Source organism: Pygocentrus nattereri, chromosome 3 (genome assembly GCF_015220715.1).
Source record: "Pygocentrus nattereri isolate fPygNat1 chromosome 3, fPygNat1.pri, whole genome shotgun sequence".
Taxonomy (NCBI): domain Eukaryota; kingdom Metazoa; phylum Chordata; class Actinopteri; order Characiformes; family Serrasalmidae; genus Pygocentrus; species Pygocentrus nattereri.
In genome coordinates this window covers 24,287,194-24,315,084 of record NC_051213.1, presented here as the reverse complement: position 1 = coordinate 24,315,084, position 27,891 = coordinate 24,287,194, and the positions used below count along the sequence as shown (strand labels likewise).

Genomic DNA, 27,891 nt, shown 5'->3' with positions numbered 1-27,891 from the left:
TGTGAGAAAGATATATGTGAATGAGACAAATGAAATCCCTAAAATTTAACCTTAAAATGTAGCCTTGTACCAGAAAAACATGAAGGGATCTCCCTCTGTCGCAGGCCAAGGCTAGAGTAGGCCGGCAGCAGGCTACTAGCAGCTCCGCACTGCATTAAAGCTGCTCTGTGCCGCCCATCCCCCACGCTCAGCGCCAGAGCGGTGCTTCTTTTGCAAGCAGCAAGGCTTCAGCTCGAGAGGCAGGCAGGGAGAGAGGGGAGAGCTGAGAGGGGGTGGGGAGAGATGAGAGGAGCGAGAGACCGTGTTATTCTTCTGAAGAGAAATATTTTCTCCCGTGAGATCCAGGTTCTATTTCTTTCAGAGTCCAAGCTGAACCACAGTATAAATAGATAGAGGTTATTTTGTGATGATAATGTATTCTGCCTTTCAACCGCTTGCCGTGGTTTATCTGATTTTCTTCTCACCCTCTCCCTCCCTCTCTCTCTCTTTTTTTTTCCATTTTCACTTCCTGCTTGCAGACTAGCCCAGCCCACCAGCAGCCTTCCTTGCTTCTGCCTCTTCCTCTGCTTCTCAAGCAAAGATCTCCTTTACTTGAGTTTTTCTAGTTTTTCCCCTCTGACACTTCAGTGAATGTATGAAAAACAAATCAGGACAAAAAACAAATTGTTTTTTTACATGGTGTGTGTGTATATATATATATATATATATATATACACACATACATATACACACACACACATATACATACACACACACACACACATTATATACATACATATATATTTTATTTTTTTCTTGTTCTATCATAATGTGGATATCATTGCATTTGTGCTATATGGGTGCCTTTCATTCGCAGCAGTTTATTAGAGAACGAGGAAATATTCAGATGACGACAAACCTGAATTGAGTGTTTAAGGTAAAATAGAAATTCTATACACGACACTTCCAATCCAATCAATTCATGTTGTATGGCAAAATAAAATGTTATATCAAGTTGTTGTGCTAAATTATCTCTTGCCAAGAAACTGTTTTACTTGTTGTTATGCAACGTCAAGACACCCCCTCCCTCCCAAAACCACCCCCAACCGAGTCCATTCCGCACTCTGAAGAGAGTCCAGGCCAGGTTTCTGATGCTCCAGCCTAGCTCGGTAAAATGGCTGTGTGAGCCTCGTGCTGGTGTGATCCGTTCCTCCGCTGTAGTCTAGTTCTGTAACAGAAGCCCCCACAGTTTCTGTGTCGGTTAAATTCACTCCCAGGACCTCACTTTACTTACACTTATTCAGCAAAGCCGTGCTGGCGGTGCAGCCCGGATTCGGTCCGGAGGAGTGGGGTGGGGATGAGTCGGGACGCGGGTGAATTGTTGTAAAACTGCTGTATTTACATTCAATGTTGAGCGTTTGATTGTGACTGGACTCGCCGAGAGGGAGAGAGGGCTATCATGGCCGCTCAGGTCGCCAGCGCTGCCTCTCTCAACACCAGCCCGCCTTCCGAGCTGAAAAAACCGGATCGAGACCCAAAGGAGGAGTCGGTACCGGGGGAGAAGCAGCAGGAAAATAAGGAGCCGGGATTGGAGAGCGGATCTCCGGGCCGCGGGGAGCTGCACGACCGGGCCGATGTTGGAAATGCTGGGGGAGGAGGGGAGTCGGAGATGAAGAACGGGAACGGGAACCCTTCTCGAGTGAATAATTCTCAAAATGATACCACTGGACCCGACGGGAACAACCACCCAGGGATGGTACACCATCACGCGTCCGCTTTTCCGCCGCCTTCCTACGGTTACAGCCAGCACTACGGACGGGCCCCTTTTCATCAACATGGCGGACAACAAAGCCCTGGCATGGCAGCTGCAGCGGGGCCAGGCGCGCTGTCGAGCAACATGATGGACCCGTATCAGGCGAATTCGCACGACCACGGCTTCCCCAACCACCACTTTAACAGCTATGGCCCGTTTCCGAGCCGGACGCCCTATCCGGGCCAGGGCTACGCCGTGAACTCCCCGCGCAATCCTCCGGCTCAGGCGGCAGGGGGGCAGGCGGCCAAGCCACAGCCAGCGGGAGGATCCGCGGCTATGGCTGCATCTTACAACAGTCAGCGGTATTCTATGGGAAATCCACAGCCCACGTCCACCCCGACTCTGAACCAACTCTTGACCTCCCCGAGCTCGACCAGGGCATACCCCAACTACCCCCAGAGCGACTACAACAGCCAAGAAGGTGCTAACAAGGGACCAGCGGAGATCGGCAGCAGCGGCCAGTATGGTGGGGGCCATCCGGGCTGGCAACAAAGGACCCATCACCCGCCGCCCATGAGCCCGGGAAGCACAGGGCAGCCCATCGGTAGAAACCAGGTAAATTGGCATTTACACTTATTTTTATAAAGAAAAACTCGTTTCCCCTCGCGTAGTTTCAGTCTAAACGTGTACCTTGAGCACGCTAGGCTAGCTATTGTCTAGCCTAGAGATACTCTAAAATGGCTGCCTCCTTGGTTTTTCATACACCACTTCATTTAACAGCGTTTATTTTGGCGGAATAGTGACGGTGTGCGACTTCGCTGCCTGCTTATATTGTGTAAAACGACCACTGCAGTCGATTGAAGGGCTAAAGTAAGCGCAAAATGTGTGTAAAAGCGCGAGAAATGCGTATTTTTGTGCCACTTTCTTTTTCCAGCAGCAGGCGGCTTAAACATAATTAGCTGAAGGTTGGCCAGCAGCTCGGAGTGAACGGCGTCTCGGCGTGTAATTCGGAGTGTGTGCAGTTTAAGGAGACTGATGTGCATCGGTTCTCAGACAGATCGTTTATTCCACGTGTCAGTTGGTCAAATTTGGATAAAGGTGTTTACTTTGGGTCAGGTTAGCGGACGTTTCACGCCTGTGTTTGAAGGACCTGCTCGTTTCATAACGGCAGTATCTGGCTAGCTAACAGTAGGAGCAAACCGCAGCAGTGAATTTGCATATTAATATGGTTTCTTTAAAAAAGTCGTTATGTGCGCAGAATTGTGTGATTTACTTTGTAAAAGCCATGTTTCAAACATGGCTAGGTAGGCCTAGCCGGGCGGTATTAGTTTGCCTGTAAACGCAAGCCAAGTGATTTGAGTGAGTGCAGATTGCTTTGCTGTGGGATTTGAATTGTGGAGGTAAAATCCTCCTGTCAAAGGCAGGAGACAGTTGGTCTTGGGTTGACATGCTAGCCGAAATCTGATTGGCTCTTCATCCTCTGCTCTTGGCCATTTATAATTGCTTATGATGTAACGCAGAAACAATTCCCGATGAGTTTATATCGCTCATATCCACACACTGAAAGAAGAGCATGCAGCTTCTCCAGAAGTGATGTTTCATGCAGTAAATGGAATTAATAGGCTTTCAGCATGTCTTGAAACAACCTTTCTTATTTTGAAGTGTTCAGTATTGAGTGTGCTGAACTAATCTGTAGTTCTGACCTTGTCTTTGCAATCAGCGATGATTGCAGGAAAACATGATTGTGAGCACTATTTGACCTGTTATTGCTAAAATGATTCATTTAATTTTGTAATTACTTATTTGTTACTTATTTGTTTAAAGCACTTAAGCTATTATGTACAGATTTTCTTGAAGGATGAAATGCTTGGATTTGAATGTCCTACTATGTTTCAGATTCTTAGGTAAATTGGTGTGTTTTTAAGGTAGTGATCCCCTTGTACCAAACATAGGCCAATGGCAATTACGAGTATTGAAATCTTTTAAACTTGAAAATAAAACACAGAACAGGCTTGTTTGTTGCAGTGTGACGTGCAGGATGGTTAAACACATCTGTGAATTCCTTTGTGTGACAGTTGAAGATAGAGCTGTATGATTATGACCACAAATTATGTTCAGTTGTAAGACTATATGAATGGAATTTGCTGGAATACCAGTGAATCGTGGTCTTAATGAGCATCTGACGTTGATCTTGCATAGCATGTAATGTAAATTTCTGTGATTTGTTAGTGCTCTTGGGCATATTGTGGCCTCTTTCAGTGCCACTGTAGAGGCCGATTAACAAAGCTTGTGTTCTTTGGGCCTAATCAACAGGCAAAAGTATGAATATGTTCAGTTTCTGGTTTAACAGTTTACTCATTGGTGATGATAGCAGTCTGTTGAACAGGTTGTTCCTTGGATGTTGGGGGACTGAAATATACATTTCTTTAAATGTGGTGTGTTGTTTTTTTTTTGAGTGTGTAATAGTTGTGCTATGGCAATTGAAAAATACTTACATTTTGATTGCCTTTTCATTGATAGCATTTCATTAGCAATCAGAGCTAATGCCTTCAATTTTAATAATCTCAATCTGATGCTGTACAGAAAAAATGCATAATAGGAAAATTCTATTAATGTAGTTTTAACTACAAAGAATTTATTTTATGCAAATTGATTTTATCTAGTGTTTCCATAATAGAACTTGGTAGTTATTTCTTCATTCTTAGTTTTAAAACACAAATTGACCATGGCTGACAAACAAGCTGTGTACCAGTCATGATGGTGGTGAAAATCCTGATCTATTCGTCTAGGTTTAAGGAATAAACTACACCTTCATCTTTACTGACATACAGACTCAGTACTGCCTGCTCTTTTAACTATTATGATATCATTAAGTATAATACTGCTCTTTTTTTATAACGTCTCAGTATTTTCTTAGTTTCTTCAATCACAGTGGTAACCACACTTTGAGTAAAATGAATCTTTTCATTTTGTTTTTTGATTGAATTTCTCAGTGCTTTTAAGTTAAATTAATTTACAAATTCTTTTTTTTTTCTTCGTGGCTAGCTGGTGGGCTTTTTGTACATTTTTAAGCTAGTGAATTTCATTTAATTTTGTGTTTATTTTATAAATTGAAAGCTATTCCAAAATCTCTACAAATGTTTCTAATGTTCAGCAGCATTATTCATATCATATACATTTTCACTGTGAAGTGTAGGGTGTATGTGAGGTTTCATCTAAAGGTTATACATAGTTTGACCAAAGTCACGAACGCAACCTTATTGTTGTTTACTATAATATAGAAAGGTTTTATTCAACTTTCACGTTTTTTATGTCTAAATAATGGACAAATGTATGTGGGAATGATATGGCTATAATCATTGTGATAATTCACACTTGGCTTTTCTGAGCAACTACATGCTTTACTAGAAAGAGTACGTTTAGACTTGTTTTAATGAAACCTGCAACACAGTTTGAGACGTTCAATATAATACACTGCTTGTAGTTCATCCTTTTTTTTTTTTTTTTTTTTTTCTTTTTTTTTTTAAATGTAGCCCTGCTGTTGCTTTCTTGTCTGTTTTAAACTCATCAAACCTCAGGAAAACTAAACATTGTGGTGCATATTCTGTCAAAACATCTTCAATCTTGATATTTTTATATCGCCTGCCCTTAGCCAGATGGTTTAATTTCAAATTCAAGGTACGGGGTATGTAGGTATCATTTACTTCAGTTCGATCAGTAAAAGTCTTAATTTTTTTTTTTTTTTTTTTTTAAAGTTAGTTAGTTAGTTAGGTTGTAACTTGCATATTTGGTTTGATGTTGATTTCTGTTTTCTTGATCTTGTTTATTTTTGTACTGTTTTAAAATTCCAGTTTTAGCATGTCTGGATTCCTAGAGTTTCTATCCAGAGCAAAATAAAACATCACGACACAATACTATAAGATTGTGTGTGTGGTATAGGAAAAAGGATGAACAGAACACACAAAGACTTAACGGCCACTAGAGCGTTGTCTGACAGTTTTCGACTGGCAGTCTTTTCACTATCCTGTTGTCATTTTATAAAATAATTCATTTATTTATCGGACATTGTTGGCTTATTGTCATCTTTTGAAGACAGTCTTGTCTTATCGGTGTGCCTTGTAGGTTTCATTCTTAGCTTGCAAACCAATCAACTTTATTTGTCTTGTGTATTTGTCATCTCTATCCAGAGCTTCTGCACTTATTTCTCTGTGTTGTTCTGTTATGCCATTTTCTTTTCATATACATTAACAGTATACATTATACAATTAAATTATTATTTTTTTTCAGCAATGTTTATTCCAACACCAGACAGGGCTGATGCAGATACCAATGAGTATTGATAAACTTGGCATAAACATAGAGGATCCTGTTTTGAAGCTGTGATGTGGGTTTTGTTGATCAGAGCTGTTGCTGCTGTGCTGTATGGTGTCCTCCCTGCCCTCAGTTCATCTGTTGGAGCTCCAGTATCCACCCCATCCCCCACAGCCAATCAAAGAGCCAGTCCAGCGGAGTCTCCTGCCAAGGGAGCCTTTGCTTTATCTTATGCAGATTAGCCATGTGCTGCTTTTATTTATTTTATTTTTCCATTTGGACACTGGAAAATGTCAAGAGGCGCTCCAGCGCAGCCACTTAAAACTAGTTTGTTTACCAAAGGAGGCCTTCTGTCAGGTCTACAATTAAATCAAAACAGCTTGAATTGATAAACAGGTTTGGATATCTGTAGAGTCTGTAGTAGTAGTATAGTTTTGCAATTTGTGGTTACAGAGTGTGTTGGAATTGGTTTGGAATGCCTTTTTTTGAGATGACGGATCCGTTTTTTTTTTTTCTGGTTGTAAAATGGCACAGATGTCAAATGTTGTCTATAAATATGTTTGAAGAGTACAGGGTGCACACCTTCAAATATATGCTGCACTAAAGTGATGGTGTGACCAAAAATTGACATTTTTTTCCCTTTGCGTAAATGACTAGTTTCATCCTTGTCTCACAACATGGCTTGGCTGTTATTAAACAGTTTCAGAAAATAGAAGTTATTAAAATATTGAGTCATGCAATCAAATCGGAGCTATATTATCGCAATCGTGTCTAACTTACTGTGTATGTTCCGCCTCCTACTTGAGTATGTTTTGTGCATGACGTAGTACCAAACTGTTTGCTAATGATTCTCACCCGCTACACCTTTTTCTAAGCTGTGAAGTTTATATACTTATTACACAGTTTCATGAGGTATTTAAGATTGCTTAGAAATCTTATAGAGGAGGCTGGCTTGTAATGTGTGCAGTTTGTTCAATGATAATTAGTTGTGTATAAATCTGTCTGCTTTGTAGTTCCGCTGCAAAACTGCAGGAGCAAACTTTGAAAATCAGTTTTGTCTTGACTGACTACATTTTTATGAACTTTAGTTTCCATCATCCATTGCTTTAATAGTTTTTGCTCTTTACATAAAGAAGGTTTATTAGTGGCATATCAGTTCTCCAGTCATTTTGTATTTTTGTTTCAATCTGGATGTGTAAGCAGTTGTGTTGTGTTAATTTCCTCTTTGGGAATTTTCAACTACTTTTTAATGTGAGTATAAGCTGTTCTGGGTTTGCTGTGCTTGAAATAGGACAAAACCTAAATTTTTATGACTTAACTAGGGCTGTTCAGAATGGCAGTATACTGTGAATAAGTTTGTGGAAATATGCATATATAGTGATGGATGTATCTTTCCGACCACAGAGAAGATCTGTAATAGTTTGACACAGATTTCAGTAGTAGTGTTTAATTATCCATATTGTATCTAATTATCTATCTGGTAGTGTCTAATTGTCTGTATTGTTTTTCAGTAATATTCCTGTAGTGTTGGCTTGTATTAATTCAATTTGATGCTTGAGTAGTGTCCTGCTGTAAACAGGTAATTGTTTGAATTTACTTTAGTATTTTCTTCAAGAAATTCTTAGAAAGTTCTGTAATATTACTATTGTCCCCTGCAAATAAGGTGAATTTAATGTCTACTTTTCCACATTGACAAGTGAAACTGAAATTGAATTTAAGTCTGAGGTCCGTTGAATATTATGAATACTGAAATTTGCCCAGTGCGTTGTTGTAGTTGTAGTTTGGTGATAAAGAGAGACTGTACTGGAGATGATATTTCACTCTGGCCCCTTTTGCATATGTTCAGGAGAGGATACAGTTTGAAGTGAACTTGTTAGAAGTGTGTGGGTGTGGAAAGTTTAATGTAATATGCAATAAAATATAGAACCATTTCTGTTGCAGAAAAATATAATACATCAGATGACATTCTAAAATGACAAAGCTATTATAAACTGAAGAATGAAGACTATATTTAGAGCTCTATTTTTCAAAAGTGGTAATATTTACTGTGTGTGTACACGCATATATATGTTATTTAGTGCTGTTAGCATTTTGGTTGCTTGTTTATAGCATTGCTTTGTAGTGTAGCACTGTTACTGTTGTGCTAAACAGATGATGCTGCTGTAATGTGCGTGATTTGTGGCACATGGTGAAAATTTGTGAACAACACCTGTAATACAGTCCTTAGAAACTCCCAGCATTATTTACATATGCATTATTCTTGTTTGCTTCAAATTCTGTTTAAAAATGCATTATTAATTTTATTTTTTTTTTAAGTTAGGAGTTCTCTGGAGTTAGTCCAGCATTATTGAATATCTTTAGAATGATTTTGGAATTTTTTTTTTTTTTTTAAACCAGAACCAATCATCCAACTTTACCTTCCCTCATTTATGTTTTGTGATGATGAATGCAAGCAAACCATCATGACAGCGTTGACCATCTAGTGCAAAGCCTTGCCAGAAGATTAGAGGCTGTTAATGCAGCAACTTCTTTAAGAATCCTTGTTTTCAGGAGAAACATTGATTTATGTCCAAACATTTGACCGTAGTGTATATTATACTATTTAATTGTCAATATCTAGCCCTATGTTCGACCTCTATAGAAGGCTTCTGAGCCTTTTGTGAATAGTCAATGTATGTTGTCCTTTTGAAGGACGCGTCTCTTTAAAATTGATTCCTTTCCTAATAAATGTGCACACCATCAACCTTAAGTCACAGTGCTCACATGATTCTGGGCCTCTCTGTTTATATTGCTATGGCTTCTGTCATTTATTCAGTGCCAAGAATGCCTCCTTTTATTAAAAAAAAAGGAAAAGTCAACTTGGCTCACTCTCAAACAGAAGTACAGCTGGGATGTGTTAAATATTCGGCAGACTGCCTTCCATTTGAATTGAGTTATATATAGCACTCTTCACTTCCTTAACTAAGGCAGAAAAAGGTAACATGCAGGTTAATAACCGTGGGAAACATCCTCCCCCTCTTCTCTCCCTTCTTACTGTGATCACATTTTATGCTTTTTTTTTTTTTTGCTTACTCTATGTTTAGGACTGCTTTGCTTATCAACATGTGGAAATGTCCTATTAAAACAATTATAGTACGTTTTATCAGGATTAGAATAGCAATAAATTATTAATGTAAGTATTAGTATTATGTCAATAGATAAAGTGTCAGAGTAAGCAGCTGAGGTTTACGAGTTGTGTAGACCTCATACGCCTGGAATGAACTACAGTTTCTTTGTTTGGCAGTTGTTGTAGGCTGTGTAATAACTACATTTGCTGAAGGTAGATGGCTTAGTAAACTGTTGTCTTCTGTGTCCTAAGCTTCAGCACACAGAAGCCTAAAGAAAGAAAAATAGCCTTGTATTACGTTCGAAACTGTCACACCTGAAAAGATGGTGCTAAGACTGGGTTTTATTGAATGAACATTTTTAATTGATGGTTTGATTTGTTAGCTTCAGTGTTAGCAGTGATTCTTTTGCCCCATACCTGCATTAGTGCATTGTCCTATGGCTATTGTCTGTGTCTTAGAGATGCATCATGGTTTGTACATAATTAAGTACACTCTTTAACAGGTCACATAAAATTTAAATGCTAATTGATAAGAATAGGGATCATGCTCTAAGAATATGAAGCTATATAAGAATCATTGACTGTATTAGAAATATCAGATTGGTGCTACCAGGTTTTGTGCTGCATCACATTGTATAATGTGATGTTACCTGTGTGCCCCCCCCCCTCCCCTGTGGTTTAATAGTCTGCTTGTAAATGGTCATCATAAGTAAAGTGCTACAATTAAAAATGGTTCTTTTAAAAGCTTAGTTAATGGGGAAAAATTGGGTCAGCCAGTACTGAAATTGTTAACATTGGGAAAAAAGCAGTTGAAAAGTAGTAATATGTAAGTTTTTAAAAAAAATCACAAAAATGGATTGTATTAGTGTCAGACATATACAGCAAACAGCCATTTAATATGTTGAATTTATGCCCAGATCATAAACTTGTCTCTGGTTTTACAGACTCCAGGTTCTATGGATCAGATTGGCAAAATGAGAGGTCAGCCATATGGAGCAGCCAGTCCTTACTCCCAGCAGCCCCACCAAGGGCCTTCAGGGCCCCAGCAGGGACCTGCATATCCAGGCCAGGGTTATGGGCCTCCTGGTCCTCAAAGATATCCTATGGGCATGCAAGGGGGCATGCAAGGGCGCATGCAGTATGGCCAACAGGTCAGTGTTTGCTTATGACCCGTGTTAAACTGGACTACAATATTGTATATAAATATTTACATGCTTTTTATATACATTTTTACTTGCTATTTGGTTTATATTTTCAACCTGAGTAAGTGTAAAAATGACATGATATGGATTTCAGTTTGTCATTGAGGCCATCTATATGGAGTAAAGTACAGGATCAACCTTTCAAAACAAATGGTCCTTGTCTGTACAATTAATAGGCTAATTTAGTTTTACCGTAGTGGTGTGTATTATATATGTAATAATTTCTGGCATAGATTTTTTTTTTTTTTGTAAATCCTCAGTCAGCTTTGTAATGACTGTGGTGCAACATGTTTTTACAGATGACATCATATGGACAGCAGGGACCAAGCGGTTATGGGCAAGGGCAGCAGCCTTATTATGGTCAACAGGGCCAGGGCCCTCACTCTGGTCAGCAGCAGTCGCCATACCCTCAGCCTGCACCGGGCCAGCCGGGCAACCAGCCGCCATACTCCCAGCAGCCCCACCCTTCACAGCCATCTGCCCCTCATGCACAGGGTGGCCCTCCCTATCAACAGCCTCACATGCCCCAGCAGCCCCAGGGGCCTTTGACAGGACCCCCACAGGGCCCATCCCAGTCTCAGCCTCCATACTCTCAGCCTACTGCTCCGCAGTCCAGTCAGTCACCCTACCCACAGCAACAGGTGCCCCCATCCCAGCCTCAGCAACAGGGTGGTTCCCAGGCTCCATCAGTGTCACAGGCCCAGCCCAGCTATCCCCCAGGTCAAGGTCCCCAACAGACTCCCTCACAGCAGCCAACACAAGCCCCCACATCTGCCACCCAGCAGCCCACAGTACATGGCCAGATGCCACAGGGACAGCCCACACCATATCCCCAGAATGCTTCGCAGCAGCAGCAGTCTTATCAGCGGTTTCCTCCTCCCCAGGTAACCTGGATGTTTAAAATACCATAAAATGGGGGTGTAACGGTACACAGGGAGAGGTGGGGGGTTTCCAGGTGAAACTTGCACCTCTTAAATTACTTCATATGTGAGCTAATGCATTCTTAGTATGACTGCATCCACTGAACTACAATGTCTGTACCATGGTTGTTTACGATAAATGTATGTACCATTACACCATTGCAAAAGTAATTGCAGTCAAGTTGGAGCATGTCACAATAAGTATTGCTTTGAACTTTGAAAACCTGTCCAAATATAAGTTTATAACATTAAACTAGCAAGACACAAAAAACACAGATCTCACTGTTATCACATGATACAAAGCCAAACTGGGTAGGTTCGGTTTTCATGCACATGCAAAAAGCAAAAATGCAGTTTGGAGATGAATATGGGATTGAGAAATGCAGATACAGTGAGTGATGGAGAAATACTTTTTGCAAACTGGCAGCTGAGTTAAATTTTATGAGTGACTTTTTCTGTTCCACAAGCAACTTCTCTCTCTGCTGTCAGCTGCACATGCAGCATCTATGTACATCTCTTCATTCTTTTTCTTTCCTCTCTTTGATTAGCTGAACCATTCATTCAGTTACATCACTGGCCATCTCTCACCACACCATAAATGTTTTGAGTAGTACAAGTCAAACGTATTTAAAAATCTCAGAAGGCCTCAGATCACTGTAAGTGTATTAGAAAGTTAAAGACTTGTTTCACCTCTTATACCTGCAGATCATTTGTCAATTGCCTCTAACTGAGCTCCCAACCAAGAAAATTGCTTCGGGTAGTGAAAATTTGTTGGAACAGGCAAATTAGGCAAATAATCGTGTGGTGTAGGCTCATCTAAAAAGTCGACATTCTCACTAAAGGCTAGCCATAATATATGTAGCTCTATGCTTCACCTTTTACTGTCATCTTTGGACTCATGTTGCTCCTGTGTGTACCATAGGAAATTTCTCAGGAGTCTTTCAGCTCCCAGTCCAGTGCTCCTCCTTCCAGTCAACCTGTGGCCTCCTCCAAAAGTGGCTCTGAGGACATGCAGGGCAGGCCCTCCAGTCTACCCGTAAGTGTTCTGTTATTCACCTCATGCTGATCATGCCTCACACATTTTGAGCTTGTAGTGTAACATTAATGCATTGCGAAATGAGAATTTGCACCTCTGAGGTGATTCTTTTTTTGTCATTAAAGAATCTCATCATTAACTGCAGTGTCAGCCAAGGGTATTCCTAAGGAGTTTCTAATCTAAGGTTTTTCTTTTGATTGTTTGTTAGTAGATTCTAAGGCTGTAAAAGGGCTAGATCTGGGGAGATAGGAGATCGTTGAAACTTTAAGGCTAGGGCAAGAAAGTGGATGCTTTGACCTCTTGAATTCTTAGACAGATGGAGAGACTTGCCTGCGCTGACTCAGCATATGTGCAGTTAACTGCTGTAACCATGGCAACCCCTGAACGCTTTGTGGATTTTTTTTCTTTTTTCTTTTTTTTTTTCCCTCTCCAGATGAGATAAATAAGGCCAGTGGGTTGGTTGGGGTTGGTGTGTGTGGCTCAGCAGAAACAGTGACAGATTAAAATTTTTGCTCATGTCCTAGAGGTTGTGATGGGGGGGGTGGAGGGAGGGGCAGTAAAAGTAAAAATGAGTGATTGACCTTTTGTAATGTTAATTAAATTACTTTTTCTTGTTTTATGGATTAACATGGCATTCCAGTTCAATGTCTTATCAGATGTTTTTTTTCTTTTGATTATAAAACTATAGCTTTTTTATGGTGTTTAACCTCTGAATTCCCAGCTTTTAGTTGATGATAGGTTTTTTTTTTTTTTTTTTATCTCTGCTTTTTGTTCAAATTAAACATGCAGTGAATACATTATTTTTCAATTCTACAATTTGAATTTATTTGCGGCCAGTGTTAAGTTCTGCAGGGCGAAACACCATCGAAACAACATTGTCAATAGTCTTCAGATTTTGAAGAGGAAAAAGTCATTATCTATTGATCCAACAGTAGGAATTAAGTTTTCTTTAGTTTTTGGCTCGATGACTTGGTATTGTTTAGCTCAGTTGAATTGAGTGTCACAGGTCCTAAAGCTAAAAGGAAAATGTTGAACTTGATAAAATGTAGGCTTTTTTTTTTTTTTTTTTTTTTTTTTTAATCTGTCAAGGGAGGTCATAATAACTTCAAACTAGCTACAATTTTTGTGATTTTGAAGGCCATGTATAATAAGGTACTCTGGTTGAAGCGTAGTGTGAACCTGGTGATGTCTTTCGTCTGACCGTATAACCCTCTCTTTCGGTAGGACCTGTCAGGGTCTATTGATGACCTACCAACAGGTACAGAGGGAGCCCTCAGTCCTGGTGTCAGCACATCTGGGGTGTCCAGCAGTCAAGGGGAACAGAGTAACCCAGCACAGTCCCCATTCTCCCCCCACACCTCCCCTCACCTGCCAGGCATCCGTGGTCCATCCCCGTCTCCTGTCAGCTCACCTGCTAGTGCCACGGCGTCCCGCTCTGGACCCCTTTCTCCAGTTGCCATGCCAGGTAATTCCATACAAGAACGATGGTCGTAACAGCTGAAGACTTCCATCAGTATGAGCTGGTTAATTTAGCTTTAAATGAGCTTTGCCTTGTTTCAGATATTTTTGTTGCTCTCCACCAATGTTACATGCCTAACGATTATTTATTTATTCGTTCATTCATCCATCCTTTACTAATAGGAAATCAGATGCCTCCTCGCCCCCCTAGTGGTCAGTCTGATGGTATCATGCACCCTGCTATGAATCAGCCTAGTGGCATGGGCCAGGAGAGAGGTAAAGATAACTCTAGGCAGAAAGTATTAATGTAATTATTCAATTTACCTGGCTTTTTCTTAAACAACTTTTTCTCCCCCCCCTTAAACAGGATTTCTGCAAAGGAACCCTCAGATGGCACCTTACGGCTCTCCTCAGTCTGGCTCTGCTCTGTCTCCTCGTCAGTCTTCTGGAGGTCAGATGCATGGTGGCATGGGGCCTTATCAGCAGAATAACTCGATGGGCAACTATGGGCCTCAGGGTGGCCAATATGGCCCACAAGGTGAGCACTTAAAAACTGAAGCCATGGTTAGGAAGCATGTATCAAGGTTTGAGTTCAGATTGCCCAGTGTCTGTTTGCTGATGTAGCAGAATTGGTAGGTATTGTAGTTTTCCCAAGGGTGTTGTCCAGTTACTTTTTCACACCATAGCATTGACCCTTGTGGTATTATATTGTTGGACACAACATGCAAAAAGCCCTCACAGAAAATTGTACAGTAAATGTTGTGCAGTGGACAGAGCAGTATAATTAGTGATTGTGCATTACAAAGCCATACTAACCCAACAAATGCGCAACATTTTTGATGTCTGATTTATCTTGTACTGCCAGTTTTTTTTCCCACTAACTTGTCCCACGGGTTTTCAAAATATCAACATTGTCGCAACTCAAATGTTTTGAATGATCAGGAATGGTGGGCTTTTACACAACTGTTTGATCCGACGCATGTTTTTTTTTTTGCATTGAATTACGAGTGTTCAGTGCTTTGTCCCATAGGAATTAATGGGATAAAAATTGTCTGCTGTACTTCTGCTCGAGCAAAGGACACTTTCGCGTATACTATATCAGGGCTGGCCTCTGAGCACAAACTGCATGTACTCACTCAGGGCAGGTCCCCATCCTCTAATCCACAGCCATACTGACCTGCACTCCACTGTGTCGTTTTTTTTTTCATCCCTCATTCCTCCCGTAGACTTACAATCATTTTTCAAAACAACTAGCAACCACTTGGCAACCCCCTAACAACCACTCAGTTTAAACCCCTAATGCCATAGCAACTGCCTAGCAACAAGCTTTAGCTGTGCAGTCACTCTGCATTTCGTTCTGAAAATGCAGTATTCTGACATTATTAATTATATAGTTTTCAGCCAGACAAAAATCTGCTGGACTTGTTCTGCGATTTTTGAGATATTACCTCTGTTATAACTCTGGAATGTTCAGTTTGGTCAGGAATGGTGTGCTTTTTTTTAGTTTTCATATAATCTTTGTTAAATTGTAAATTTGCCTCCCAAAGGAATGAATAGGTACAAAAATGACACCCATCCTCTGTACTACAGTCATCTGTTTCTTTTTTTTTTTAAATCCCTCATTTCTCCCTTAGAGTCCCAATTATTTTTTCCCTCACACAAACCAGAAAACATCCCATCCACCATGGCAAACTTCTAGCAACACCTGGGCAACCAACTCCTGTACCATTGCAGTTGCCTTTCAACTCCTTACTAACCCATGCAGTTACTCTACATTTTCTTCAGGAAATGCATTATTCAAGTTGCAGTATATTGTGCAAATATATGCATATATCGTTTCAATCTCCATTAGCTTACTGACAGTTGAAAAGTATATCTCGTAGTTTCAACAGCAGTGTAAAACCCAAAGTGCAGTGTGTATTTAAGCCCATTTTTTTTGTCTGTTGCCTCATCAGTGTGCCCAAATATATAGACAGCTGCTATATCATCTCAGTTAAGAGATCTGAATAATAATGGCTAATTCCGATTGTCATAATTCCTTTGGCATGTACTGATGAGATGGGGTTGAAGCAGGTCTACAATTCTGTGAAGTTCAACATGGGGAACTTTTATTTTTTGGACTGGACTTCAATTTGTTCTCTCTCTGTCTCTCTGTCTCCCTCTGCCTTGCTCTCTGAGAGCCCAGTGGATCACAGTGCAGCTATTTTTAGCCTGGGTGAAAAGAGGCAGCTGACGTAGCACAGCCCACGTCAGTTGAGCTGCCACTGTGACTGTGTGCTACAGCAGCACTCTAGCCTGCTATTACACTCAGGGGACTCTGACTCCACTGGGCCTTGAGTGAGGCATAATGCGTATTTGATACAGTGTGTTATTAATATTAAGAAATAAGGATTTGGAATACAACTATAACCAGTGATTCTTGTTCCATTGACAGAGTTGATGGATAGATATTGGTACTGCCTTGAAACCAAGTAGCATTTCATTGCTAGCTGCATTGGGTTTGCTGAGTTTTTTTTATTTTTATTTATTTATTTATTTATTTTGTCACAGCCTTCTCCAATACTACCTCTCTAGTTAAGGGAAGTATAATTTGTGAGCCGAGACTTGCTGAAAGCTACTTTGATTTTTTTGATTTATATGGAACCTTAAATTAACCGTTTGGTCCACGTGGCACAGTGCTGTATCAGCATTAGATGGCAGCAGTGAATGTTTGTTTGTTTATTTGAGCTTATCTGTTGTCACTTAGTCACTCAGTATCAATAGCTAGGAAGCAGCTCTCTCCACTTTATGTACAAAAAGTTATGGCGATTGTCACCAAATAAATAGGCAGAAAAGAGTTGCGCTCAACTTTTAAATTTGGCAATTATGTAGATGTTTGTCATGTTGTTCCTTATATGGTTAGGTGGTGTTATGAAGTCTCTGTCCTTACTTATATTCACCCCTCTTGAGTTCGTTTCATTTCACTATTCTAACCAAATCAGCTGCTGTCATGAATTAATTCACAAACATCGGTTTAACTTGCTGTCTGCCTAAACTGGCGCAGTGAAAAAGTTGCATTGCTGGTTACTTTGTTAGTTACTCAAGACTCTAAGACAATTTCACTGGCAATCCTCTTTCATTAATTAATAATGATCATGCCAACTTCTTGTGCAACTTTTGTGGCTACTTGTGAGTGGTTAATCTTGTATGTAGCGCTCTCTGCTTTCAACAGTGTTCATGTTAGTTTAAGCTGACTGTATAACTTTCAGTAGGTGGGAAGCAATTCTACTCATATCAACCCAAACCTACCATAACAATTTCCATAGCACATATTAAGACACTCTTTCCTCCTGTCTCTGTAGGTTATCCCAGGCAACCAGGCTACACTGGCATGCCCAATGCCAATTATCCAGGCCCTAGCATGGGTGGATCTATGAATCCCATGCCTGGCCAAGGAGGAGGACCACCTTTTACTGGCATGCCTCCTGGTAGAATGCCTCATGGACAGATGGGTGCCCGTCCTTATGGCCCTAACATGGCTCCTAACATGGGGCCCAATATGGGCAACATGCCACCACAGGTGGGTTCTGGGATGTGCCCACCACCAGGCCTCAACAGGAAACCCCAGGAAGCAGCAGCCATGCAGCATGGAGCCACAAACTCCATACACAACAGGTATGTCTGTCAAAGTTCTGTTATCATTCAGAAGACTGATCAAGTTGAAGTAACAGCAGCACTTAAACTGAGGGTGATCTGCAGGCTTGTGAGCAACTGTATACCCACTTTGTAAGCCACAAACCAGTACTCTTTCACACGCCAGTATAATTTACCGGCTAAGTGGTGTCTTATAGGGTTATTCTAAAAGACATAACAGAATGTGAGAATTTTAGGACTGTGCATTCTCAAATTGTATTGTGTGTTAAAGGCTTTGTTGCAGTGGTCTAAAGTTAGACCAAGCAGGTCAGCTTCAAGATAGACAGCTCTGCAGGGTATAGAGATGGACACACACTAGGCACTCTTCTCACTGCTGTTAGGAAGAAACAGACAGGTATCTTTCTTCAGAGGTCAACCCTTCAACTAGCAGTTCAACAGGTGCTACATGAGCCCATGTGATTGAAGCACTCCCCAATAGTTCATATCAAGTGACAAAGATGATGCTCTTTTCACTTGAGGGGGAAAATGTCCAGAATTACCCCTAATGTTTTCTAGTTTTTTATATTTAGCATTGTAATTTCTGGTATTTTGACTTGCAGGCTGCCTGGTTACCCCAATATGTCTCCTAGTATGATGAGCTCAGGACCTCCATATGGGCCCTCCATGAACAATATGCCAGGAATGATGAACACCCAGGGACCACCCTACCCTATGGCTGGAAATATGCCCAACAATAGCAGTGGTGAGCACTCCACATAAAATTAAAAAAAAAAAAAAAAAAAAAAAAGTTTGTCCTTCCCACAGACTTTTGTTGAATAGCCATTCTTTTACAATAACCTCATTTTGATTTTATTTCTTGGGTTTTTTTTTTATTTTTTGTCGAAAATGTGGCCTGTTCTTTTGTTTGTTAGGCATGTCCCCTGGTCCAGAATTTGGCATGGATGGGAAACTGAACCAGGCACAGAAGATGAATAACAAGGTTGAGGGGACACCCAAGACGGATTCCAAATCCAAGGTTTGCAGCTTATTTCCTTCACAGTTGAGCATAAGAAGTAAAGTAGACTATTTTTTTTTTTTATTAAATGGTGCATTTGATTTTGAACATTTATCCAGTGCTATTTAATAATTTAGCATTATGACACCTGAGGCCTCTGAAGTTTCTGAAGGGTAGCAGGGGCATGACTATCCAATGAGCAGAACAGGAAACCTCAGAACAGAACCCCTAAATGCAGTGTATGCTAATGTACTTAAGTGAGTGAATTGGAGAAGGGTGTCAATCTTGAGTTAAGGTAGCTGGTGTTCTGAATGCCAACTAACAGCTGTAGTGGAGTCAGTCCTGTGATGGGTGTTCTTGGCAAGAAGGGTTGTTGCAAGGACCCTTTTTAGAATTGTTCAACAATTTTCCTCTAGGCTGCCTTGCTTAGTTTTGCCAAGGTGCATTCAACAGCTGGCGTTTCAGTTTGTGTGCCTGCGATACCATGTGAAAGTTAACAGAATTCTGCTTGATACAGGCTTTGTGGAGACAGATGTTGGCATTCAACGCTCAAAATGGGTGGTACACTTTTGTGATGTTGACTGTCTAATATAAATTGAAACATGCACAATGCCATTTAGGATATAGGTTAGGTTATGAATATTTAATGAAACTTTTGGTGCTCTAGCGAGCTTGGGTTTTAAGCTCACTGTTTGCTAACTTGTGGAGATTAGGGTCACTCAAATAAACATTTTACTTGTGGTTTAAATGAGAGTTGAAAGCTTGGCGTTGATCGACCTCTCACAGCGATCATTCGTTTTTCCCTGTAGAAGTATACTTTTAAAATCACAAAATTAGCAATTCTGTGATTTAATGAATTTACCATAACAGTATCCATTCCCAACTGGCCTTCATTTCTTTTTAGTTGCTGCTGTTGCTGACTCTGAGCAATAATTTTAGTCTTGGGTACACAACTGATAAGTGTGAATATTTTTAAGAGGCTATGTTATTGCAACCCCAAAAAAGTATATTTCTTTTTAAAAACTTGTTGAGCTACTTGTGTAATTTCTCCAAAAATTTGCTTATGCCTAGAAGTCCAGTTCATCCACAACAACCAATGAGAAGATCACACGTTTGTATGAGCTGGGATCTGAGCCAGAGCGGAAGATGTGGGTGGACCGATACCTTGCGTTCATCGAGGAGAAAGCCATGGGCATGAGCAACCTTCCCGCTGTGGGCCGCAGGCCACTAGATCTCTTCCGCCTCTACATGTCCGTTAAGGAAATTGGAGGTCTCACACAGGTGAGAATACAAGCAGGCAGTGAGGTTCCACCCATGCTTATATATACTCCAGCAGACATTGTGAGGTATGAGAAAGATCTTGCACACCAAAATAGCTGTCGGTTTATGTGTGAGGTATGAGTACTCCTGTGACAATGCTGGTTACTGATATGGCTAATGATTTTCTTTGGCAGGTGAATAAGAATAAAAAGTGGAGGGAGCTTGCCACAAGCCTGAATGTCGGCACTTCCAGCAGTGCAGCTAGCTCTCTAAAAAAGCAGTACATTCAGTGTCTGTATGCTTTTGAATGCAAGATTGAGCGTGGAGAAGACCCACCACCTGACATCTTGTCTGCAGAAGGAAAAAAGAACCAGCCTAAAATCCAGCCACCCTCCCCAGGTAAGGGCTTAGCTCCTTGAACATGTTGGTTATGCCTTGTAAAATCATGCTATGATCTGTCTGTCTTTCTTACCTAACTGACCTTTTCCTTTCTCTTCATGGTCCAGCTGGGTCTGGTTCTCTACAGGGTCCACAGACCCCACAGTCCACAAGCAGCTCTATGGCGGAAAGTGGAGACTTAAAACCTCCTACTCCAGCTTCAACACCACATAGCCAGATGCCCTCAATGCAAAGTGGCAGGTGAGTCAGGTCATTCACCATATGTCATTGTTGTACATCTTATTTAACTGTGAACATCTCCTTAACTGGTCTGTTTCATAGGAGCAGTGTGAACCTTCAGGATCCATTTGCTGACAGTAATGACCCAGCCTTTTCCCGGAGAAACACTATGACCCCTAACTCTGGCTACCAGTCTGGAATGAGCACTCCAGAAATGCCTGGTCGCATGGGCCCTTATGAGCCCAACAAGGACCCTTTTGGTGGGATGCGCAAAGGTAAGAGGACAGTTTAAGGTGTCTGGATTTTCATTTTCTCTACTTGGATTGTTTTACAAGCATTTAAAGATTCTGCGAAGTCTGTATATCTCTGAAAATAAAATAGAACTGCTAATTTTAGGGTGGTTTTCATTTTTAACACACAAAATTTCAGCAGTCTTTTCATCAGATCCGAAATGGTATGTGTCGTCACAACCGTACAACGTTAGAGTAGGCAAATGTCTTGATTCCCTCGTCTTATGTATGTATGTTATTTTTTTAAAATATTTATTTATTTATTTTTTTAATTTAGTTATTTATTAAGTCGCCAACTATGCAGAAATAGTGTAACAGCAGGGGTACCAAATGCACTACACTACAATTTTTGAAAGAAAAGTAGATTTGAGAAAAATTTAAAGTAGATTTTAACTTCCACCACCAGGAGTTGTAGCTTGACTTTTGTGATGTCTACAGGATGTATTCATATAGTACTATTTATAATTCAGTGATGCAAGGACCTTACAGGTACTATTAAGAGATCTTCGTTCTAAAATACTAATGTTAATAAGATAATGCTGTATTGCTGCACTAGCTTTGTCATGTATTCAGTTGAAATATCATTTTCACTGGCCATGTAAGCAAATTATTAATTAAACATTAGGAACTGCACTTTTGACTACTAGGGTAGTGATTTTCTTTTGCAAGTGCTAATGCTGTGTAGGGTAGCTGGCAATATTTTTTTTCATTTGAACATTACCGAAAGTTCATGTAGCACTTGACAGTAATGATGTGGTTTTGTGGCTGTAGTTGGCGAGCAGTTCATGCCTGGTGGGCAAGGTCCCAACAGCACTCTAGGAGAGCAGTTTAACCGTGGACCAGGAGGTGCCATTGGGAACATGCCCATGGCACAGAGACAGCAGTATCCATATGGGCCAGGCTATGAGAGAAGGTAAACCGCAGAAAACCTTAACCTGCTTGATCTTAGTCATGAACATTTGTGTTTTGTGTCTGTGCATGTTGAGATGCTTCTGGCAGAAATAGTTTTCTTTTTATGGGATATGCAATGAGACTGGAGCTCACTTTTTGGGTTGTACAGGCCAGAGTCAGGGATGGGCCCTGAAGGTGGTATGGGACCTGGGGTACCACAGCCAAGCATGATGCCTTCTAACACGGACACTGGGATGTACTCGCCAAATCGCTACCCTCCACAACAACAGCGGTCAGTCTACAATTTTTTAAAACATTTAGGATCAGACTGCTGCTTAATGTTGAATACTGTCACTAAACTGTTACTGAACCGTTTAATGCTTGGTGTCTTTTGCAGGCATGATTCCTATGGTAATCAATATCCTGGCCAGGGTGCGCCTCCTGGTGGCTCTTACCCAAATCAACAACCAGGAATGTTCCCACAGCAGCAGTCAGTAAGTGATTACAATAAGCTAACAATTGTCTTAATTGTTAAATGAGCTTTAACCATGTTAAATGAGAGAACTTATGACAGTAAAATAACCTGTTTGGACGTAATGACCACACTGAAATTGGGACCAAACCACAGCTGGTGGTGTTCCTGCTATTATTGTTTAGTTTTTTTTTCTTAGAAACATGGAGAGAAAGGCAACATGTGAAAACCCAACTTAATCCTATTCTAACTCTAGTTTTAAAGTGATTTGTTACTTGTTTTATGGCAATTAAGTGTATATGGTTTCTTTTTCTTTTTCATTTTTTATATTTATTTAATATTATAAATATTAAATTTCAAATTGCTTTCAATCAGAACTACAAGAGACCAGGTGAGGGTGGTTACCCTCCAGCAAAACGTCATCATGATGGTGAGATGTACAGCGGACCGTTCAGTGGCCAGCAACAACAGCAGCAAGCTCAGGCTCCTCCTACAGGCCCCTCATCAGGTCAGCAGGAGATGTTCAACCAGTATGGCAGTTCTTACCCTGGATCAGAACGGCGTCCTCCTGTACCACAAAACCAGTTTCCTTTTCCCTTTGGAAGGGATCGAATGCAGGCTGGGTCGGGCCCTAACTCTCAGGGCTCTATGCCCCCACAGATGATGGGTAGCTCAATGCAGTCAGCCCCTGATGGCCCCCAGGGTGGGATGTGGCAGGGTCGAGGTGAGATGGGTTATCCCAACTTTCCTAACCGACAAGGTCCTCCTGGTGGGCCTGCACAGGGCCCTGGATACCATGCCATGAATCGATCTGATGAGATGATGTCATCTGAACAACGCATGAACCACGAGGGGCAGTGGCCAGGGCCACGGCAACCCCCCTACGGCCCAGCTGGGGCAGGCCCACCCATGAGCCGACCTTTGCAATCCAACTACCAGTCTCCACAATCAATGCAGAACCACATTCCACAAGTATCCAGCCCTACACCAATGCCCCGTCCCATGGAGAGCAGGACTTCCCCCAGTAAATCTCCTTACATGCACAGCAACATCAAGATGCAGAAGGCAGGTCCTCCAGTCCCTGCCTCCCACATCATCCCTTCCTCTGTACAGCCCCCACTGATGAGAAGAGACCCACCATTCCCACCAGGTTCTGTAGAGGCCACACAACCTGTTCTCAAGGCTCGTAGGCGTCTCACAATGAAAGATATTGGTAAGTAGCTTATTTTTCCATGTTAGAATGTATGAGGGTTCAAGCGTATTTCAAGGTGCAACAGTAGGTATAGGCAGAGAAGTCTGCTTCAGGTTTCTGTTCGGTCTGCCCTTGAATGATGACAGATGACATCATTAGTAAGTTGGCTGTATATTTACAAAAGATTGCATTTGCCATGTTTATTTGTCTTAATTGTTTTGAATATCACATGGGTATTTCAGATGTACTCCTTTTTTACAGAACAGGCTGTCATGTCTTGTAATTTTTCTAAATTTTTCAATATCTTTCCTTCAAAAACTTTAACTGAAAGATTAACTTTTTTGACATTTTCTGTAAGGCTATATTCATATAACAGAAATGTTTAACTTGCAATAAGGTCTTGTTGTGTTGTCCTGCAACATTTGTACTATATTAAATTCAAATAAAAGAGAAATTTTAGTTCAGAATAGGTTTTTAAGTTTTAAATGTGAGATGATATGCAAGATCTGTTGATTCTAACTGCCAATAATTGTCTTGCAATCACCCACAACTGTATTAATCAGATCATTTTTTTTATATTTTTGTATAGGCACACCAGAGGCATGGCGAGTCATGATGTCACTGAAATCAGGTCTTTTGGCCGAGAGCACGTGGGCTTTAGACACCATCAACATTCTACTGTATGATGACAACAGTATCTCCAATTTTAATCTTATTCAGGTGAGCCTTCCCTAAGCAACATATAACAATCTTTAAATCAATTTTTTTCTTCTTCTCCATTAAGAGGCACAATACCTTAATTACACATTTGTCTCCCTTGCAGCTCCCTGGTTTCTTGGAACTAATAGTGGAGTATTTTAGGCGTTGCCTCATTGAAATCTTTGGCATTCTGAGGGAATATGAAGTTGGGGATCCAGGACAGAGAACACTGCTGGACCCCAATGCTCTCAGAAAAGAAGAGATTGGTGAGGATGAGGAGGGGCCAGTAGTGGAGGGTATGGATGAAGATGATGAAACAGAAGATGAGGATGAAGGAGATGAAGAAAATTTGTCATCACAGCAACAAGAAGAACGTGTTTCAGCAATGCAGGCTCAAATAAAGTCAGAGCAGAGGACAAGTGAATCAAAGAAAGATGAAGATGGTAAAGTCATGGAGAGAGCCTCTATTACAGATCCCAAAACGTCAGAGCCACCTGTTCAGGACTTTGCTGTAGCTCAGGAGAAGCCAAAACAGGCCAGCAAGTTTGACAAACTTCCCTTGAAGGTGGTGAAGAAGAAGGACCCCTTTGTGGTAGACTGCTCTGGCAAGCTTGGGAGGCTTCAGGAGTTTGACAGTGGCCTGGTGCACTGGAGTATTGGAGGGGGAGACACCACAGAACACATTCAAACCCATTTTGAGAGAAAGGCAGATTTATTGCAGCCACGGAAGTGGATACTGCCCAACCAGGCATCTGGAAGAAAGAAAACATCTGAGAAGAGAGAAAGCGAAGCACCCGTAGTGCCCTCATCTAGTGTAGAGCGAAGAAAAGAAGACGACCAAAGGCCTTCTCAGCAGTCACCTGCAGGCAAGCTAACAGACAGTGTTTCTGAAGCAAGGGAAGAAAAGCCCTTTAATGGCCCTGAGATTGCCCCAGAGCCAGTATCACAAAAGGAAAAGGACAAAGAGACAGAGGGACCTGAGAGAATAAACCGAGAGAGCAGCAAGTCAGTTCTCCCCAACATCAGCTCTTCCTCACCAATTCAGCGTTCAGTGACCGTTCTGGAGGATGAACCTCACAGCAAGGATGAAGCTCCACTAATCACGCTATCTGACTGGCAGGACTCGCTTGCCCGTCGCTGTGTTTGTGTCTCCAATATTGTCCGCAGTCTTTCATTTATCCCTGGCAATGACTTGGAGATGTCCAAGCACCCAGGACTGCTGCTGCTACTGGGTCGTCTTGTGCTGCTTCACCATTGGCATCCTGAGCGTAAGCAGGCCCCTTTAACGTACGAGAAGGAGGAGGAGGCTGATGAGGACACGGGTCATGACAAGGAGGAATGGTGGTGGGACTGTCTGGACATGCTGCGAGAGAACTGCTTGGTCACATTGGCAAACATCTCAGGCCAGCTTGACTTCTCCATCTATTCTGAAAGTATCTGCCTGCCTTTGCTTGATGGCCTGCTCCATTGGGCTGTCTGTCCGTCGGCAGAAGCCCAGGATCCCTTCCCCACTCTTGGGCTTAATGGGGCTTTGTCTCCTCAGAGACTTGTCCTGGAGACGCTCAGTAAACTTAGCATCCAGGATAATAATGTGGACCTAATTTTGGCGACACCTCCCTTCAGTCGACTAGAGAAGCTTTTTGGGAACCTTGTACGCCTGGTTGGGGACCGAAAGGTACCTGTATGTCGGGAGATGGCAGTCGTGCTGTTGGCCAACCTGGCCCAGGGAGACAGCCTGGCAGCGCGTGCCATTGCGGTACAAAAAGGCAGTGTAGGGAACCTTTTAGGCTTTCTTGAGGACAGTTTAGCAGCCACACAGTTCCAGCAGAGCCAGGGCTCCCTTCTGCACATGCAGGGAGCACACTTTGAACCTACCAGTGTGGACATGATGCGCCGGGCTGCTCGGGCTTTGCATGCCCTCGCCAAGGTGGAGGAGAACCACTCTGAGTTTACGCTCTATGAATCGCGGCTACTGGACCTCTCTGTCTCACCGCTTATGAACTCTTTAGTGTCCCATGTCATCTGTGATGTACTCTTTTTGATTGGCCAGTCATGACAGCTGTGGGGAGCGGTGGCTCCATCTTCTCTGGTTTTCGTTCTCTCCTCTCCACCTGTGTCCCTCAGTGTGCAGGGAATGAAAAACAGAGAAAAATGACTGTTTCCCTTTTTTTAATTTATGCAAGCCCCTTCGGATTCAACCCTTTGATCCCCCTTTTTTGCTGTGTCTCACTTTGGGGAGGATATCACAAATTAGCTGCGGGTCATGAACCAGAGCCTCAAAAAATAACGACACAAACTGTTAGCAACCATGATGCCGACAAAATAAATGGCCATGGACCCCAGGTTTTATTTGCTGCCCAGTGGGAGGGTAGTGGGGGATTACTTTTTATAGCAAAATAAATAAATGAATAAAATAAATAGCAGAAAAAACTCTTGACCAAAGTTGCTGTCTCGTTTACAGTGAGTTTGGGGTTAACTGTGCCCTCGCTCTCCCCTAGTGGGCACCCTGAGTGCACGTCTCTGGTTCATATTTGAAGTTTGATTAGACAGATGAACTCTCCAGTGGTGATGTTGCTGTGTTGTGATGCTGCACATTCAGCCCCACAGGAGCCACCTTGTCAGCTGTGAGCAGGATACCCTTACAATGGAGGCCTGTGCAGTAGATTGTAGACATTTTCTGTGCAGATCTGTACTCCATTTTCCTTATGACTGTAAACTTACTGCAGCACTGTTTCATGTGGAGAAATGTTGGCTCAGCAGCTCCACTCTAGTTTTTAAAAAGTTTTTAAAATTTAGTTTGATGGTAAAGAGAGAACGGCTTTCTCCCCAAAGTATCGAGAACCTCGGACATTCTTACCTCCTCTCTCTAACCCCTTGATTGTATGACTTGACCCTTATAAAGAAATCACCTTCTAGGACTGATTTTCAACTTAAGATACAGCCCAGGCTGTAATGTATATAAGATGTTGTACATTACACTTCTTTTTTTCTGTCTCTCTTTCTCTCCCTCTGTCTTTCACTCTTATGCTTCACACTTTTTATCTATGAAGAATGAAAGTGGACACTCGAGTCGGGTTCATTACATAAAATCCTTAGGTATATAAAAGGAACCACCTTTTGGCCTCCCCACAGTTTCTCCATAGTACAGCGAACACAAATTAAATATTTTAATTTCATCTCCTGGTACAACAAAATAAACTCTAGATGAAGAAACACAGTTGAGATATTTTTTTTTCTCCAGTGATGAATTCTGCATATTTGTATTTCAGACTATGTAGCTAAAACTTAATGTAAATTCCTCCTTTTTCCCCTTTTTGGCTCAATGAATATCATTTATTCAGTATGAAATCTTTATACTATATGTTCCATGTGGTAAGAATAAATGTACATTAAATCTTCGTAAGATGTTTGTGATTGTTTTATTCATTTGAGTGGGTGGTTATGGGAGGCCCCAAGAGTTCTTCAAATACAGTGGCTTGACTGGGCCATTTTTGTTACTTTGATGCCCTTGATAAAGTTTTTAATGTTTTGGTAGATTAAGCAACTCTTGTAACATCAGTGTGAAAATTACACCTATATGTACAATATAAAGAATTCTATACAGGATATGTAGTGTGTCCAGAGTTCATGCAGCGTTTCTTCTGAAATCAAGGGAAATGAGCATAAACGCCACTCCAGCTCATCACAAAGGTCTTTATGGAGCTCCTTCACTACATGCAGTGAAAATGCAGCTCCACAGCCCAAAAAAGCACTTGGGCAAGGTGACCTAACGCGGTTTTGCTGGTGCTGCTGAGCGCCTCATTCTACAGGCAGTACTTTTCTACGGAGATCATGCTTGAACACCTTTGTGCCGCGACATGTTGAGCAGGAATCCAGTGCGAATGGCTGCGAAGTGTTTCAAAGCCAAGTCTACAGTTCTGTGCCTTGTCTAGTATACACCACTGAAAGTTTAAAACGGTTTCAGCCGTCCGAGAAAATTGACTTGGTACCAAATGCCTCGAGTTTCTCAGGCGCGTCTGGTGACTAGAAACGTGTAAGTTTGTAAGGAGTGAGTAGAGTGGCTCTCTACTCCATGAC

General features: G+C 41.5%; 1 protein-coding gene across 3 annotated transcripts; it reads left to right on the top strand.

Moving 5' to 3' along the window:
• Positions 1-1,073: 1,073 nt before the first annotated feature.
• arid1aa (AT rich interactive domain 1Aa (SWI-like)) lies at positions 1,074-27,223 on the top strand. Of its 3 annotated transcripts, none has more exons than XM_017694032.2 (20): positions 1,074-2,347; positions 10,094-10,300; positions 10,651-11,235; positions 12,194-12,307; positions 13,532-13,772; positions 13,949-14,041; positions 14,133-14,303; positions 17,107-17,419; positions 17,998-18,140; positions 18,310-18,413; positions 19,467-19,673; positions 19,847-20,051; positions 20,159-20,291; positions 20,373-20,545; positions 21,332-21,473; positions 21,621-21,743; positions 21,849-21,945; positions 22,299-23,136; positions 23,705-23,835; positions 23,939-25,870. In XM_017694032.2, the coding sequence occupies exons 1-20, from the start codon at positions 1,439-1,441 to the stop codon at positions 25,868-25,870; spliced, it is 6,861 nt and encodes a 2,286-aa protein (XP_017549521.1). In that variant the 5' UTR covers positions 1,074-1,438. The 3 variants fall into 3 exon arrangements, with proteins under 3 accessions (XP_017549521.1, XP_017549522.1, XP_017549520.1); XM_017694033.2 differs by having other exon boundaries at positions 1,439-2,347; positions 19,464-19,673; positions 20,379-20,545; positions 23,939-27,223; XM_017694031.2 differs by having other exon boundaries at positions 1,439-2,347; positions 19,464-19,673; positions 23,939-27,223.
• The last annotated feature ends 668 nt before the right edge of the window (positions 27,224-27,891 follow it).

Bases quoted from the DNA above. Each gene is read 5' to 3' on its own strand.
- arid1aa (XM_017694031.2), top strand. From the start codon at position 1,439: ATGGCCGCTCAGGTCGCCAGCGCTGCCTCTCTCAACACCAGCCCGCCT. The intron at 12,308-13,531 runs GTAAGTGTTCTG...CTCTTTCGGTAG, and splicing joins GCAGGCCCTCCAGTCTACCC to GACCTGTCAGGGTCTATTGA. The intron at 20,546-21,331 runs GTAAGAGGACAG...TTGTGGCTGTAG, and splicing joins TTTTGGTGGGATGCGCAAAG to TTGGCGAGCAGTTCATGCCT.